The following is a 17,589-nucleotide window of genomic DNA, read 5'->3' on the forward strand; positions in this document are numbered from 1 at the left end:
CAAAACCTTTTTTTATGTTGAGTTTGAGTGCAGCAAAAAAGTATTTGTATCAAACTGGAATGAGCATTTGCATATGTAAGTACAATTGGAAATACTCTTGCTCATAATGAATAGATAACTTATAACAAATGAGACAAGATGTTAAATCCTTTTTTATATTTTCTATTGTACCTGATGAAAGCACAGATATTAATGACATTCATGATTTCTTTATTTGTAATATTAATGAGAATTTTAATATGACTGGGGATAATGTGGATATGGTTCCTTAATGACCCCAACTTTAGGAAATGTTCTTTTTTGTATTTTTAGGGAAAAGGTCTTAAATATAAATGTAGACAGGTCAGACTTACAAAATGTAACCTACCTGTGATCCTCCTTTTACCATTTTGAGCATAATATTCGATTAAAGCTTAAATTCAAGATGACAACATTTTGAAAAGAGATAATATTTGTAAACATAAAAGAACTTGAGTCACATCACTGTGTCATTATCTAGGGACTTTTCTATATAAAAATGTTAAAAGTAGAACACAGCGTAGTTATGGTAAACTTGTGAACTAGATAAGCTCTCAAAACTTGACCCATATTCAAAGTTTTGTTTACTGAATGAATTACACAATACAGTATTTTCTTGTATGATGTGATTTCATGATCTCCAGTGCCCATCAGGGGTCTTCTTAGGTTCAGTTAAATATTCAGATTCACAAGACTACTGTAGACCACACTTGGTATCGATTTACTAATACTGATCATAGCTTGCTAGTAGGAGCAACATTTTAGTATTTAGGAGTAGTCCTTGCTACAGTTCATATGGCCATCCAGAAGCTATTTTCTCCCAGGTAACATTCGGGAGCAAGTAGGTGGGATTCACATTGAGTGGATATAGGAAACACTTTGTCTTAAAAGCCTCATGTTCCATAGAAGCCAGTATCTGTTATTTAACAGCTCTATAGTCGGCAGTTCTAGGGTTCTCACTGCATTTAGGAGAGCCTAGCATGTGGCATCCTCATCCTGTATTTATATCTTCTTCTCATTCCAGATTGGGTGATTTTAAAATTTTTTCAAATTATTTATTTTTTTAATTGACAAATATTATATACATTGATGGTGTACAACACGAAGTTTTGAAATATATATATACATTGTGCAATATCTAAATCAAGCTAATTAACATATGTATTGACTCATTTATTTTTTGGGGGTGAGAACACTTAAAATCTACTGTCAGCAGTTATCAGGTATACAGTACATTGTTATTAACTCTAGTCACCATGCTGTACTGTAGATCTCTTGAACTTATTCCTTCTAACTGAAATTTTGTATCCTTTGACCAGCAACTCTCTGGTCTCCCCATATCCTCATCCCCACCATTCTACTCTCTGCTTTTGTGAGTTCAGCTCTTTTAGATTCCACATATAAGTGAGATCATGGGCTATTTCTTTCTGTGCATATTGAAATTACATAAAAAAATACAGTTTTATAGCCTACTTTTTTGCATAACATTCTACCCTAAGAATTTTCCCATGTCTTTAAAAATTCTTTAAAGAATAAGTTTCCAGGTGTAAAGCAAGCACTCAATAAATATTTATTGAACAATTATTGAGTGGTTCTACCTAGTTTATACTAACACTACAGGTGTATGAGCATAATTCTTTTCACCATATTTAGAAGCTTTGACCATTATCACTAAATAAAAACTTTGCTGATTGGTTTCATTAAAAATATCATTGGTTTTTGAGTTTTAATTTCTTTGATTACCATTAGAGTTTGAATATTCAACCTCCCTGAATTGTTAGTTGATATCCATAGCTAATTTTGTTTTGGGATCTTTAGTTTTGTCTTATATTTTAAATGGTCTTTTAAGGATTTATTGATCCTTCTTCAATGCAGTTTACCTTAGTATCTGTTAAATGTGTCATGTCCTTGCCCAAATCTCACTTTGTAAGTTGGTGAGATATACTTCAAAGAATTTAAGTTAAATACTGTTTTGCGATCTATATATTAATACTTTCTGTTAATAAAAACTACATAATAAAAGGTATTGATGTTGTTTGTCAACATTTAAGCTAGAATTTGTTGCCATTTCAGTTTATTCAGTTTAATCATCAGATGTTTGAGTGTCTTACTGCCCAGAGGAGTAGTTCATTTAATTAGTAGGACAGGTAGATTTGTAAATAAATAATTGTAATTCTGGGTAATAAGTGCTATTATAAAAGTCTGTAGAAAACAGTGTGCAAACACAAGGAAGGAGCAGTTAATTCTTTATAGGGAAAGAATCAGATAAAACTATAAAATGGAGTAACATTTTAACTGGGCTTGAAGGATGTAAGATCTTTCCAATAATAATATATTATAATATTGCCAAACATTTAGTGCTTTGCCATGTGGCCTCTTCTGAAGGCCTTATAGGTAGTATTATATATAATCATTATCAACCCAGGAGATACTTATGGATATGTTAATCGTTTCACAAATTGGGGAAGTTAGAAAGTTAGAAAGAGTAAAACGTAAAGAAGAATAGAAATCGCTTTCTAGGTAAAGTTAACAGAGTAAAACAAAAAAGTGATGGCAGCTTTAGGAAACCCTGTATTTTCTGATGTGACTGAAGTCTGTGGTAAGAAGGGCCAAATAATTAATAATAGCTCCCAAGTTCTTTATAAAAGTGCTTCACATCCTTCACTTTTTAAAAAATCCTCACGGCCCCTCCTTGAGGTGTAGCTATTTGTATTTTGGTTTTAGAGAGTTTAGAGTCTGAAGAGACTTAGAAAGGTTCAGGTAATTTCCCCATGGTTGCAGAGTTGGCCAGTGTGGAGGTAACATGAGGGAGTTAAGGTTTGTCTGACTTTTGAGCATCATAATTTTTAATGAAATAGTTCAAATAAAAAGTAGTGTAAAACACTTGTATACCCAGCTTTTGTTTGTTTGTTTGAGACAGCGTCTTACTCTGTCACCCAGGCTGGAGTGCAGTGGCACAATCATAGCTCACTGCAACCTCAAACTCCTGGGCTCAAGCAGCCTTCCTGCTTCAGTGTCCTGAGTAGCTGGGACTGCAGGCGTACACCACTACACCTGGCTAACTTTTAATATTAACTCATGTTCAGTAAATACTTAGTATTAAGTGGAAGTTATTTTTAAAGATAGTAATCTGTATTTTACCTGTTAACGAGGATGTTCATTTAATTAGATTGCCTGATATTCTAACCAATCTCAAAATAAATGAGAATTTATTAAACCTGTTTATCAGTGGGAAAAGGAAGATATGCAAATTTGATAATCACTGTCATCTCTTTAAATATTTAGCAGCATACCATATAGCACTAACAATGTAAAGAAGGAAGAGTAATATTGATTAGAGTTACTTTAATCTCAGACTCTGAATGGTTCTAAATATTGAATTTTCATTTTAAAAAACGTCCCACTTCATCTCCTCACTTCAATCCATCCCATTTATGTTCCTATGAAATATGTCAAATCTCTGGTTTATAGACTTGACAAGAATCTGTTCAAAATTTTAGAAAGAAATTCATATCCTGGTAAAACCTTACTTAGAATTAAGGTTTTTCAGTAGGAAGGGTAAGATTGAAGACATGTAAAATGTAGGTAAAATTAGTAGTTAATGTATTCTGAAAAGAGAATCTGAGCACAAATGCAATCTCTGTAATCCCATTCAGAGATTATGCTATTTACTGAATATGGCTTTTGTTACGTTTAAATTTGCACTAATATTAGGTACTCCATAAAGGTTGCAAATGTATAGCAAATATTATAAAAAGAGGAATGGACACATAAATCTAAATAGTTTCTTTGTTAATATTAACTTATAAAATGTTCAGTAATGACATTTGACAAAATACATTGTAATGTAAGCACATTGAGGAATGTTATATAATTATTAAATTTAATTTTTATAAAAGGCATTTAACATCATAAGAAAGTGCTAATGTTTCAGTGAAAAAAATTGAGGCAACATGATCCCAGCTTGGTGAAAAACATACAAGACCAGAAGGAAGTAACCTAAAATATTACTAGTGATTGCCTCTGGATGATAAGATTGTGGGCTTTTTTTCTCTCTATTTTTTTGTTTTCCCACTGCCATGTTCATGTTAACCTCAGTGAAATGAAGTGCTCAATGACTTGCAAAGGAGAACAGTTGTCAGTTTATATAACAAATGTGGTCTTTTAGAAATGTTTTGTGTAGTATTTTCAATTTCATATTTTTGAGCTATCTCTTGAGCTTGAATAAATTGAACTGTATAAATATTTGCATTCCATTGAGAACACTGAAGCTAAAAAGTAAAAAGGAGAAACCTGAGTCTTGCTAAATAAGTTTTTTAATATCTAGAAGTTAATGCTTCGAAGTTTTATAATTTTCTTCATTGTCAAATTTTATTTTTTATTATCAAATACCAATGACAAAAGCCACCTCTTTTTAGATAGAAACTTCGAATGGAAATATATATATGAAGTTTTATATTTTATAGCCTTGAAAGCTTCTATTCATGTAATTAAAGTTTTTCTGATTTTTAGAGGAACAGAAGGAAAATGAAAAGATGAAAGGTGAAGAACAACCAATAGATTCAGAAAACCATTCTACAGCCAATGTTCTAGAAGAGACTACTGTGAAAACAGAAAAAGAAGATGAAAAGGAACTTGTGAAACTGCCAGTCATAGTGAAGCTAGACAAACCTTTGCCAGAAAGTGAGGAAAAAAAGATTATCAAAGAAGAAAGTGATTCCTTCAAGGAGAATGTGAAACCCATTAAAGTCGAAGTGAAGGAATGCAGAACAGATCCTAAAGATATCAAGGGTGGCATAGAGAAGCTAGTGGCACAGGAACCTGAGAGGCTAGAATTTGGTGGCAATGTTAAATCTTCTCAAGAAATTACTGAGAAATCTACTGAAGAAACCGAGAAACTTAAAAATGACCAGCAGGCCAAGATACCACTAAAAAAACGAGAAATTAAACTGAGTGATGATTTTGACAGTCCAGTCAAAGGACCTTTGTGTAAATCAGTTACTCCAACAAAAGAGTTTTTGAAAGATGAAATAAAACAAGAGGAAGAGACTTGTAAAAGGATCTCTACGATCACTACTTTGGGTCATGAAGGAAAACAACTAGTAAATGGAGAAGTTAGTGATGAAAAAGTAACTCCAAATTTTAAGACAGAACAAATAGAGACAAGGTTTTATGATACAAAGGAAAATAGCTATATTCCCTCTAAAGACAGAAATGTCATCATGGAGGGAAATGGAGAAGAGTCCTTAAATTCTGTCATAATGAGTGTGAAAATAGGTGAGCTTGAGAAAGAAACTGTCCCTTTAGGGAAAGATGTAGATAGTTCAATATCAATCTTAGAGACTCAGAATCAAAAAGGGCAGGTAGAGGAACCTGGTCCTCCAGAAATGGAAACCTCTCTTGAGTCTTCTGAAATGGCAAAGGATCTCTCTTTAAAAACTGCTTTGTCTACCACTGAGTCCTATACCATGAAAGTTGAAGACAAGTCTCCCAAAAGTAAGAAAGATAAGCGCCCACCAATCCTAGAATGTCTTGAAAAGTTAGAGAAGTCCAAAAAGACATTTCTTGATAAGGACATACAAAGATTGAGTCCAATACCAGAAGAAGTTCCAAAGAGTACTCTAGAATCAGAAAAACCTGGCTCTCCTGAGGTAGCTGAAACTTCTCCACCATCTAATATGACTGACCACTGTGAGAAAGTAGCCTTAGAAAAAGAAGTGGTAGAACTGGTAGGTTCTGTTGAAGGTCAGCCTCTGCAAAAAGTTAACCCAGAAATTCTCCAAGAGGATTGTGAGCCCATGAAGATAGAAATGGATAATCTGGACAATGCCAAGACCTCTGGCATAGAGGATCCTTCTGAGACAAAGGGTTCTATGCAAAAAAGCAAATTTAAATATAAGTTGATTCCTGAAGAAGAAACCACTGCCTCAGAAAATACAGAGATAACTTCTGAAAGGCAGAAAGAGGGCATCAAATTAACAATTAGGATATCCAGTCGGAAAAAGAAGCCAGAGTCTCCCCCAAAAATTCTGGAACCAGAAAGCAAACAAGAAAAGGCAGAAAAGGAAGAAGAGAAAACAAATGTGGGTCGTACTTTAAGGAGGTCTCCAAGAATATCTAGACCCACAGCAAAAGTGGCTGAGATCAGAGATCAGAAAGCTGATAAAAAAAAGGGAGAAGGAGAAGAAGAAGCGGAAGAAGAGTCAATAGCTTTGCAAAAAACTGACAAAAAAGAAATTTTGAAAAAATCGGAGAAGGATACAAATTCTAAAGTAAGCAAGGTAAAAACTTCTACTCTGAGTTTTAATTTTTAATTAAAAATATTTGTCTCTAAGTATTTATAGCTTTTTGCTTTTGGCTAAGACTTAGTCATCAAACACAACTGAAAAAAAAAATGTATCTTTGTTCCTAAATCTGGGACACCTTTTCTCAGGAGTTATTTCTATATATTAAATTTCACACTATATAATCGTATCTTAACCTTTTTTTTTTTACAGGCAGTACAGGAATATATTCTGTTTGTAAACTGTTGAAGTAATACCCAACCTGTAGAATTATAAAATGAAAATTCTTCATAACTACTATTAACAGTTTGGGGTACATTGTTCCGATCTTTTTTTCATGCATTCATGTGTATATTTATAAACATTTACCTACTCATTTAAAAAATAAATTGGATCATTGGATCAAATATGTTCTTTTTTTCTTTGAATTTTTCACTAAACAATGTGTCTCTGAACTCTTTCTGTGTCAGTAGATATAGTTTACCTTTTGTTTATTAACGGCCACACAGTATTCCATAGTGTGGATGTACCTCAGTTTATTTAACCACTCCCTTATTGATTGACGTTTAGGTTGTTTCCAATTTTTCACTATTACAGGCAATGCTGCATTGAAGATCCTTTCGGACATGAGTGAGTATTTCTTTAGAATAGACTCCTAGAATTGGAATTGCTGGGTCAAGGGGCATGTGTATTTTAAGTTTTAATAGCTGTTGCCACATTGCCCTCCAGAAAGGCCCCATTAATAGAGTATCTTATTACTGGTGTATGAGTACCTATTTCCCCATTTTAATCGTTAGTCTTAAAAGCCAGAATCCTCTTTTCTATGGCCCTCTTATTTTAAGCAAATCTTTTATAACTCTTTTGGCTAGACTATGGGAGTTTGTTATAATTAAAAGTGCCACTTATGGTTTTAATTTATTTTCAATGATTAGAGTATTCTTCATTGTAAGTGATCTTGTGTTCCCTAAAATATTGAATTTTTAATTCTTTAAAAAAAAAGCTTCCTCTTTCATTAGAATTACTTTGTTCTTTGCTAGAGATCTATAGTGTAGAAATGAACTAAAATATGACTTAAAAGAGTACAAAACTAGGCAGTAAAAAACTGTTAATTGCATTGTAAATTTATTCTCTGAATAATGTATTTTTTAATGTTTGTCAGGATTTTTACAAGTAATTCTAACCTAGTTAAAATTTTTAAATTCATCTCTAATACAAGGTTTAAAATCTTATATAACAATATGTGAGAATACAGTCATCATGCTGTTATAGAGTATTTAAAATATACATGGCCTTTGACCCAGAATCCTCTTCGAGGAATTTATCCTAACTACAGAGATGTGCATAAAAAGTTATACTTAAAAGGATAACAGTACATTGTTGATGAAAGTGAAAAAATGGGAAACAACTTCCTAAATGTCTAATAGGGGATTAGATAAATACAGCTATGTGATGGCATTTTAGTGATATTAGAAGAATATTTTTTGACTAGGAAAAATATAAGATAGAATGTTCATTATGATTCCATTTTTTGGAAAGACAAAAATATAGAAAAAAATAATAGAAATATACACCAAAATTTAATAGTATGTACATCCGGTGATGAGGGTACAATAATTTTCATTTTTTCTTTGTGTATTGACTTAATATTCTACAATAGACATGTAATCAGGTTTGTTTTTTTAAAGACATTCTTATTATATAAAAATATCCCAATTTTTTATTTTATACAAGGTAAAACCCAAAGGCAAAGTTCGATGGACTGGTTCTCGAACACGTGGCAGGTGGAAATATTCCAGCAATGATGAAAGTGAAGGATCTGACAGTGAAAAATCATCTGCAGCTTCAGAAGAGGAAGAAGAAAAGGAAAGTGAAGAAGCCATCTTAGCAGATGATGATGAACCATGCAAAAAATGTGGCCTTCCAAACCATCCTGAACTAGTATGTACTTGATGTAAATGAACAATATTCATATTATGGGTATGCTGTGGTTTCCCAGAACAGCCTAACTCTTCTAGGTTTGACCATGATTTGAATTTTTAATGATAGAGAGCTTGTGTGCTACAAAGTAACCTTTATTTCTATTTCTCAAATAACCCAGTCCAAGGAAGGCCACGATCAAAATCCTGCTTTCATTCTACCTGGCTTATATATTGGTATTTTCTCTACTTAATAAAGATGTACCACAATCTTGTCTCAAAAGTAGATGAACTTATTCAAGTACTTCTATTCTGTTCTTTTTCTTTTAAATTACTTTATAGTGGTATTTCTGCTGAATGCAGTAGTCTTAGCACCTCAGAAGGCTGAGGCAGAAGGATCCCTTGAGCCAAGGAGTTTAAGTCTAGTCTGGGCAACATAGTGAGACTTTGTCTCAATAGATAAATTGCTAAATAAGTAAATTACTTATTTTATAATGGTATTTCTGAAGTGCCAGCTTTGTGTAAATTAGGCCTAAAGGCCTTATTGCCTTCCTATAAAAACATACAAATCAAATAGTAACCTAGTAGGTCTTCATAATTTTTTAAATGAGCAGTTTTAAAAAAATTTTTAAGAGAATAAATTATATGCCAGATATATTCAGAAGAGTAGTACCAAGTTTATATGGAGCTTCCTTTTCTAGGAATTAGGTTCTTTAAAGATGGTCTAAATCAGGAGAACCAGTTCTTAATCTGTATATATCATTTGTAGTTCACAAGTGACTGTGTTGAGGAAACAGTCTTGTTATTCCTAATTCTATGCAATTATGTAGTTCTTTTGAATAGATTTTACTTTAAAGGCAAGCTCTATTAAGTAGAAAGAAATGTAAAGAAGATGGTTCCACGTAGGCAGAATTGTGTAAAGTAGAAATGTTTTGAGATCCTCTAAAATTTGGAAAATTCATAACAGGTAGTTCTCCATGCTCTTTTTTAATTTTTTTTTTTTTTAAAGAAAGCACTGTGATTTGACGGGAACAGCATGTGACCAGACAGATCCTGTTTCTACCACTTACTAGCTGCTATTTTCACTGTATCTTGACTTCTTCATTGTAAAATGGGACTCATACCACATACTTCTGAAGGGTGTTTTTAACAACTCATGTAAAGTTCCTTAGCACAGTCTGTGATATATATAATGTGCTAGGTTAAAGTTAATTCTATTTTATGTATGCTTTTCTTTCTTAATGTTAAAGTCATATCTAGAAACTAAATTCATCATTGAGGTTTATCATATCCAGTAGCTTTTGAGGGCTCAAGTAGAAGATAGAACTGGAAAATGACTTTAGCTCTGAGAAGAATAGGTGTTGAAATTATGCTGAGAATATCATTCTAAACATTTTATTATCATCAAGGCTATGCAAGTTAGGTTAAAATTTTTGTGCAGAGAAAGAGCAAGACCTAGATTTGAGATAGTATTCTTTTCTGCTCTCTAAATCAAGAAAAAAGCAACACTTGTGTTCTCTCCCTACCATTTCCTAATGTCCCTTTAAACTAAAAGACTGCATTTTAACTAAGGGAACAACAGCTGTCAGTAAAAAGGGGCTGTGAGGAATGAAAAGTAAAATCGGGGTGAGCAGAAATTATACCAAGGAGGAGAAAGTTTTAGAGCATGCACAGGATTTTTATTTATCTATTTTATTAAGTACTTGGAAAATCTCATTGCTGCTTACTGTGCCAAAGAGAATGACATTGGAAACTGAAGATCCCAAAGGTGGTGGATGTCTTATGCTCAAATCAAAGTATCAAGCAACTATTATGTGTTAAGTAGTAGGGATATGATGCTGAGCTAGAAAGACATAGTCCTTGTCTTCCTTTGAGCTTATAGCAGAAAAGCAATAAATTCATAAATGAATATAGAACTCTAAGGGATTTCTCGTATGCTTTAGTCAAAATAAATGGATCATTACTTGACACTTGGAAATCTTACATGGAAGTATTTATTTAATGAGCTTGTTTGTTTCGTTTTTTGAGACAGACTCTCACTCTGTCACCCTGGGTAGAGTGAGTGGTGTCATTGTAGCTCAGTGCAAGCTCAAACTCCTAGACTCAAGCAATCCTCTTGCCTCAGCCTCCAGAGCAGGCATGCACCACAATGCCCAGCTAATTTTTGTATTTTCAGTAGAGACAGGGTCTTGCTCTTGCTCAGGCCGGTCTCGAACTCCTGGGCTCAAGCAATATTCCTGCCTTGGCCTCCCGGAGTGCTAGGATTACAGGTGTGAGCCACCATGCCCAGCCTCTTCAGTGAGATTTTACCTTTCATCCCACAATTTTACCTTTATTACGGAGTAGAAATAATCTATCTTCATTTTAGAAATATCTTAAATTCTAAAAGTTTACTTGGAATTTTGTTATTTGAAATTTAGTTTACATTTTACCATAAAACAAGATGATAAATGGAATTAAGTGCCCAAGTGAATCCACATATGCCTGTGTAATGAATCATATAACTGAAGTATAATACTAAAATAACTTAGTACTGAATCCTGGGTATTGGGAGCAAGGGGTGGTACATTGTGTGGAGAAGGATAAAATAATTTTCTACTTTTAACTATGTGCCTTCTCCACCTCCCCACAGGTTAGAATTTCAGAAACTTCATGTATTACTAGGGTTGAGCAAATAAATAAAGTGTAGATAATAGGAGCCAGGGTGATTACTGTTAGCAAAGCCAAAGGCTAGAATGAACCGTATTGTGCTGGATTAGAACTGGAAATACTAGTGTGAACTCATGCTTATTTTAATATAGGTACAAAAATATAAATATTAATATATGTGTATATATACATGTATTTCTTAGCTCTGCCCTTTGAGAGACCTTAAAGTAGTGATCTCCAGTAGCAATGAGCACTCAGAGCATCCAGATCTTGGCTTCTAAATACCATTCTCCAGCAAAGAAACTAAGGCTTCTTGGAGAAATGGCTGATTCTAAGGTTTGGACAGGGAAAATACAAGATGTGTCTGGAGCATTAGTAGTCCCAGAAAGTAAGGAAGTACTTGAATAAAAAAGAGGATGCAGACTGGGCACAGTGGCTCATGCCCATAGCCCCAGCTACTTGGGAGGCTGAGTGGGGAGGATCATTTGAGCCCAGGAGTTGGAGGTGCAATGACCTGTGATTGCACTGCTGCACTCCAGCCTGGGCTACCGAGCAAGACCCCTGTCTCATGAAAAAAAAAAAGGATACAGGCAAGTCCTCAGGACATAGGAACCAACCTGGAAAGAGCTTCCATTGTGTCCATGGCTGGAACAATTCCAACAACAAATTATATAATGATAGTTTTGGATTATAACCAAAATAATAAATACTCATTAATTCATATTGATATAAATAAATAATTGAATAAACAAATGGAGAGAAGGGACATATTTGTTTTTTTACAGAATTTCAGGTAACAAATGTAGAAGGCATGAAGGAAATAGAAATCACTATCAGAACACCACAGTAATAATTGTTGCAAGCAAGATCCCCAGTGAATCATGAAACTAGTGGGCAAAACTTTAAGGAAAGAAAGGATATTTGCATAGCTTCAATGTATCTCCTGCCAAAATATTTATTAATTTATTAATTACTGTAGTGATTTTAATTTATATCCACAAATTCTTTAATACTCCTACCTCTAGAAAACTTAATTCCCCTCCCCTTGGATGTGTGCTAGACTTATTATGAGAGTAGAGTATGGAAAGTAAAAAGTAGTAACTTTACAGTGGAGAAAACCAACAGATACTATTTTAATCAAGTGATCAAAGTTAATATCAGCAGTAGTAAGTCACACTGATATCATGTACACCGGATAGGATGTGATGAGCAGGGCACTTCACCATTCTCTAAAACCCATAACCCTGGTTTAGTCATTGGAACACGTCAGATAAACTCCAATTCAAGGACAATCTGAATTGGTTTACAAAAAATATCTGACTAATATTCTTCTACTATCAGTCATAAAAAACAAAGACCGACCTAGAAGCTGTTACAGATCAGAGATTAGCAAGACATGACTAAATGCAATGGGATATCCTGGATTCAGAATCAAAAAAAGGATATTAGTGGAATAACTTATGAAATCTGAATAAAGTCTGTTGTTTAGTTAGTAATATATTGCTGTTAATTTCTTAATTTTGATAAATGTACCATGGTTATCTAAGATACAACATCGGTGAAAGCAGGGTAAAGTTGCTATCTTTGCGACTCTTCTGTAAGTCTACAATTATTTAAAAATAAAAAGTTTCTCTAAGTTAAACATTCATGAGTATATCATGTTAAGTTTTAGAGATTTGGTCATTTTAAACTCAAATAGCAATAAAATAATTCTAAGACCAATTGATGTTATTAACCTTTGTATTTGAAAATGATGGTCCTCAATCGAATTGCATTCCTTTTCTATACCTCATTCCCTTCCTTATTTGAATTTACATGATAAAAAGAACCATGAGTATTTCTAGGTAGGTAATTGAAATGCTATTTAAAATAGATATTTTTTGTGTTTAAAATTCTGTGTGTGGTAGGGTAGTTTTTGATACTTGAGCTTTAAAACTTTGTTATAAAGAATATGTTGGTAGGCCAGGCGTGGTGTCTCATGCTTGTAATCCTACCACTCTGGGAGGCCGAGGCAGGAGGATTATTTGAGCTCAGGAGTTCAAGACTAGCCTCAGCAAGAGCGAGACCCTGTCTCTACTAAAAATAGAAAGAAATTAGCCAGACAACTAAAAATAGAAAGAAAAAAAAAATAGCTGGGCGTGGTGGTGCACGCATGTAGTCTCAGCTACTTGGGAGTATGAGGCCGGAGGATTGCTTGAGCCCAGGAGTTTGAGGTTGCTGTGAGCTAGGCTGATACCATGGCACTCTAGCCTGGGCAACAGAGCCGAAACTCTGTCTCAAAAAAAAAAATATATATATATATATATATATATATATATATATATATATATATATATATGTATATATGTTGTATAGTATTTATGGCTATACACCATAGGTCAGGGAAGGACTTGTTATTTTTCACTAAATTTTGTAGCTTGACTTTTTTTAGCTTTTAAAAATTTAAATATTGGCATGTCATATCCCTAATTGTGAAGCTTTTTTTAATTAGCTTTATGCAAATAAGAGTCCTATGCTGTATAGTAATAAGAAATATTGAGATGTCTTTAACATTAAGATTCATTGAATTTTAGTTGTAGTTAGGTTGACATTAATGTGGTTTATTTCAGATTCTTCTGTGTGATTCTTGTGACAGTGGATACCACACTGCCTGCCTTCGCCCTCCTCTGATGATCATCCCCGATGGAGAATGGTTCTGCCCCCCTTGTCAGCATGTATGACCCAGGCCACCTCTGTTTTTTCCACCCTTGATTTTGTATTCAAATTAACATTACTTTTTAATAGCCACTGAATATCTTTATTCTTCAAAGCAATTTGTAAATAGTGCTTACCTCTGTTTAGATTTCTACCTTTTGTTAATATCTTTTAGGTTTTCCTTTTGTTTTTTTCCAAAGCAATTCTCCGAAGTCCTCTGATTTTTGTAAAATTATAATCTATTTTTCCCCAAATTTGTTACAAGCACAAAGAGTTCCAAATTTAGATATACAGATGGGAAGAAATACATCTCTTCCTGTTGTTTATCTCTTTGTTTCATCCTCTTTTTTCATTTCTACCTACCTTCTTTTTGTCAGTAATTTTATAGATGGTGTTATCGGGGTTAGTGGAAACGTATTGTCTTTCTCTTCTATCTTAATTCAGGTAAAATTTCCTTTAAAAGGTGAAGAACAGGATATTTCTGTGTTATTGCAACCATTCAGTACTTTTCTCTTACAAACTCAGTCTCATTTTGCCTTAAAAATGATGGGCTAAGCTGGGCTTGGTGCCATGTACCTATAATCTTAGCTACTCAGCAAGCTGAGGCTGGAGGATCTGTTAAGGCCAGGACTTTCAAAACCAGCCTAGGCAACAGAGCGAGGCCCCCGTCTCTAAAAAATTAAAAAATAATAATAGTGTTTTTAAATGATGGGCTATATGTATTTCTCACCCAAGTGGACTTCTGTAGCTTAGCATAGCTTCATCAGTTACAATTTTTCAGGGCTGTTTTGACCTAGTAACCATGTGGCATTGTTGTGTACATTTTTCCACCAGTGTCTATTTTTTTTTTAACAAAATAGTTATTGGCATCATTTTATTTTACATATACTTTCTCCCTTAAAAACGTCTTGGTATCTTTTTTTTAAATTATAATCACTATTATGTATATATGTTGAATCAGATGTTATTGCCAGCAGGATAGGCATATAATGTGGTTTTTTTTTTTTTTTTTTTTTTTTGGCAAAGCTATAAGTTTCTTTAACATGTGCTTTGTTTCAAAGATACTGTGCCCGTCATCTGTTTAATGGATGCTGAAGCACCTCTTTAATTAAACACAAGGAAAGCTTCATTGTTCACTTATTGTGTGGCCCCTTATCAGCTCTCAGAGCACAGTTCCTATGAGCTTAATATGCATGTGATAAATGATTGTGGGAAGGTGTTAAAATGACACTCATCTATTTTGCTTCTTCAGAAATTACTCTGTGAAAAATTAGAGGAACAGTTGCAGGATTTGGATGTTGCCTTAAAGAAGAAAGAACGTGCTGAACGAAGGTATTTTGATGTGTGTGTTAATGTTTTGCTTGGGAATGTGGTAGCAGAATTGTTTTATATTATAATATAGTTGAGTGCACCCATCTAAAGCAGGGATTGTCAAACCGTGACCTGTGGACCAAAATCCAGCCTGCGTTTTGTTTTTATACTGCCTGTTAACTAAGAATGTTTTTTATGTTTTTAAATGGTCCAGGGGGAAAGTCACAATTAGCATCATATTTCATGACACGTGAAAATTACATGATATTCACATTTCATTCTCTATAAATAAAATTTTTTTGGCACAGCCTTGCTCATATGTTTATGTATTATCTTTGGCTGCTTTTGCTCTACAACAGTAGAGTTGAGTAGTTGTAACAGAAACCTTATGACCTGCAAAGCCTGAAATATATCTGTCCTTTTACAGGAAAAGTTTGCCAACCTTTGATCTATCAGAACGTTTTCTGAATAAATGTTGGCTCAAGTATTGTGGAGGATATGTACCTAATTAAGTATTGTAGAAAATAGTAAGAAAACTGTAAGAACTGGTCTATGATTCAGTCAGTTATCCATGTCATCTCTTTGGATGGACAGAATTAACACTAGCGAAATAGACTATTTAAATGCTGAATTGTGTTCTATTGGCTGTGAGAGTTGCCTCCCTTTTCAGTATTCCTTTGCATTGTGGTCTAAAGCAGTTGGAGAAGGCTTCTTTGAGGATGTAAGACTGAACCTGAATCTAATCTTTAAAAAGGTGCTCAGAATCAAGACAGTAAGCTTATATTTATTGGCATCTTCCTTGATTAATGTATTTCTAAACATTCATTTGCATCTGCTGTGCACCAAACTGAAGAGAAAAGATGAATAAGACAAAGCACTTGCTTACATGGAACTTGCATTTTTTCTGAGAATACAGATATGTGAACCAATGATATAATAAAATAGAAAAGTCAAGGTATATTAAAAGCAATACAAGAATTTTGTGGAGGAGCATTTTTGTTCCCATAGGAGTTGGAGTTATCAGGGAAGGCTTTGGAAGATAAATTGGGATTATACATGTGAACACACAGAGAAAGGATATTTCAAACAAAGAGTACAAACATGAGCAAAGATAAAGTATAAAAGCATGCATAGGAGAGTGGTAGGACATATACCTCTAAAAAAGCAGAGTGAGTCCAAGTTGTAAATAGCTTTCCAGGCTACGGAATTTCACTTATTCTCTGTAGGAAGTGGGGGAACCACCAAAGGAAAAATGTATAATTAGATGTTTATTTTAGAAAAATTTTCTGGTAATAAAAGAAGGAATTAGAGTTGGGGCTGTTATAGTACCAAGTCTGTGAGAGCATATAAGCCTGAATTAGGGTAATCATTGTGATAATAAGGTGGAGGTTTTGGAGGGAATTTTCAGAGGATTCATCTGTAAGACTTGATGCCTACTTGTACACTAGGACCATATGAGAAAATCTAGGCAGTGTCTCCTGCTTTGTCTTATACCTTCATTTGCTTCTGCTTTAACTTTTATTCTCTGTCTCATAGCCTGTTCCCCCCAAATTTACCTTGCCTTGTTAAGGCAGTGAGTGAGCTTATTCCATAATCCAGCAGACCCCAACCTTTTTGGCACCAGGGACCAGTTTCACAGAAGACAGTTTTTCCACAGACCTAGGGGGTGCGTGTAGGGGGATGGTTTCAGGATGATGGAAGCGCATTTCATTTATTTTACACTTTATTGCTGTTATTATTACATTGTCACTTGCCACTCACTGATAGGATTTTGATATGAGTCTGCAAGCAATTGATCTATTATGGTCTCTGTGCATTCAAACTTCTCTGCTAATGTGTATTTGCAGCTGCTCCCGGACACTAGCATCACTGCTCCAGTTCCACCTCAGATCATCAGGCATTAGAGTCTGATAAAGAACGTGCAACCTAGATCCCTCACATGCACAGTTTACAGTAGGGTTCGTGCTCCTGTGAGAGTCTAATGCTGCCGCTGATCTGACTGGAGGTAGAGCTCAGCTGGTGATGCAAGTGATGTGGGAAGCAGCTATAAATACAGAGGAAGCTTTGCTTGCTTATCAGGGGTTCGGGACCACAGCCATAGTCCACTTTACTTTACGCAAAATTAGACCTTACAAATAGATTAAGCCTCCAGAACCCAGGTTTTGATTTGTTTTTGTTTTTGTTTGTTTGTTTGTTTTTGAGACAGAGTCTCACTCTGTTGTCCAGGCTAGAATGCTGTGGCGTCAGCCTAGCTCACAGCAACCTCAAACTCTTGGGCTCAAGCCATCCTACTGCCTCAGTCTCCCAAGTAGCTGGAACTACAGGCATGCGCCACCATGCCCAGCTAATTTTTCCTATATATTTTTAGTTGTCTGGTTAATTTCTTTCTATTTCTCAGTAGAGATGGGGTCTCGCTCTTGCTCAGGCTGGTCTCCAACGCCTGACCTTGAGCAATCCTCCCACTTCGCCCTCCCAGAGTGCTAGGATTACAGGGGTGAGCCACTGCGCCCGGCCTGGTTTGCTTTAGTTTGGTTTTTACTACTCAGTTTGATCTCTCTGGCTTATAACAGATGCTACTTAGTTTAAATGCCAGTTAGTTTATAATGTTGACTAGAAAATAAAAGTACTTAGTTTTTAAAAATCAGTTGTCTAAATACCTTTGAATTTAGAAACCCTGGATTCTTTTTTTTTTTTCAGATGGGTGTCTCACTATGTTG

The 17,589-nt window shown here is 34.5% G+C and overlaps 1 protein-coding gene across 2 annotated transcripts in view; it reads left to right on the forward strand.

Annotated features, from left to right (window-relative positions):
- Positions 1 to 17,589, forward strand: part of RSF1 (remodeling and spacing factor 1) — a 119,794-nt gene that overhangs the window by 79,028 nt on the left and 23,177 nt on the right. For both annotated transcript variants that reach the window (XM_045557281.1, XM_045557282.1), the window contains 4 exons: positions 4,531 to 6,299; positions 8,034 to 8,240; positions 13,477 to 13,581; positions 14,814 to 14,893. In XM_045557281.1, the coding sequence (XP_045413237.1) occupies positions 4,531 to 6,299; positions 8,034 to 8,240; positions 13,477 to 13,581; positions 14,814 to 14,893 (2,161 nt within the window). The remainder of the gene's footprint in view (positions 1 to 4,530; positions 6,300 to 8,033; positions 8,241 to 13,476; positions 13,582 to 14,813; positions 14,894 to 17,589) is intronic.

Source organism: Lemur catta, chromosome 7 (assembly GCF_020740605.2).
Source record: "Lemur catta isolate mLemCat1 chromosome 7, mLemCat1.pri, whole genome shotgun sequence".
NCBI lineage: Eukaryota > Metazoa > Chordata > Mammalia > Primates > Lemuridae > Lemur > Lemur catta.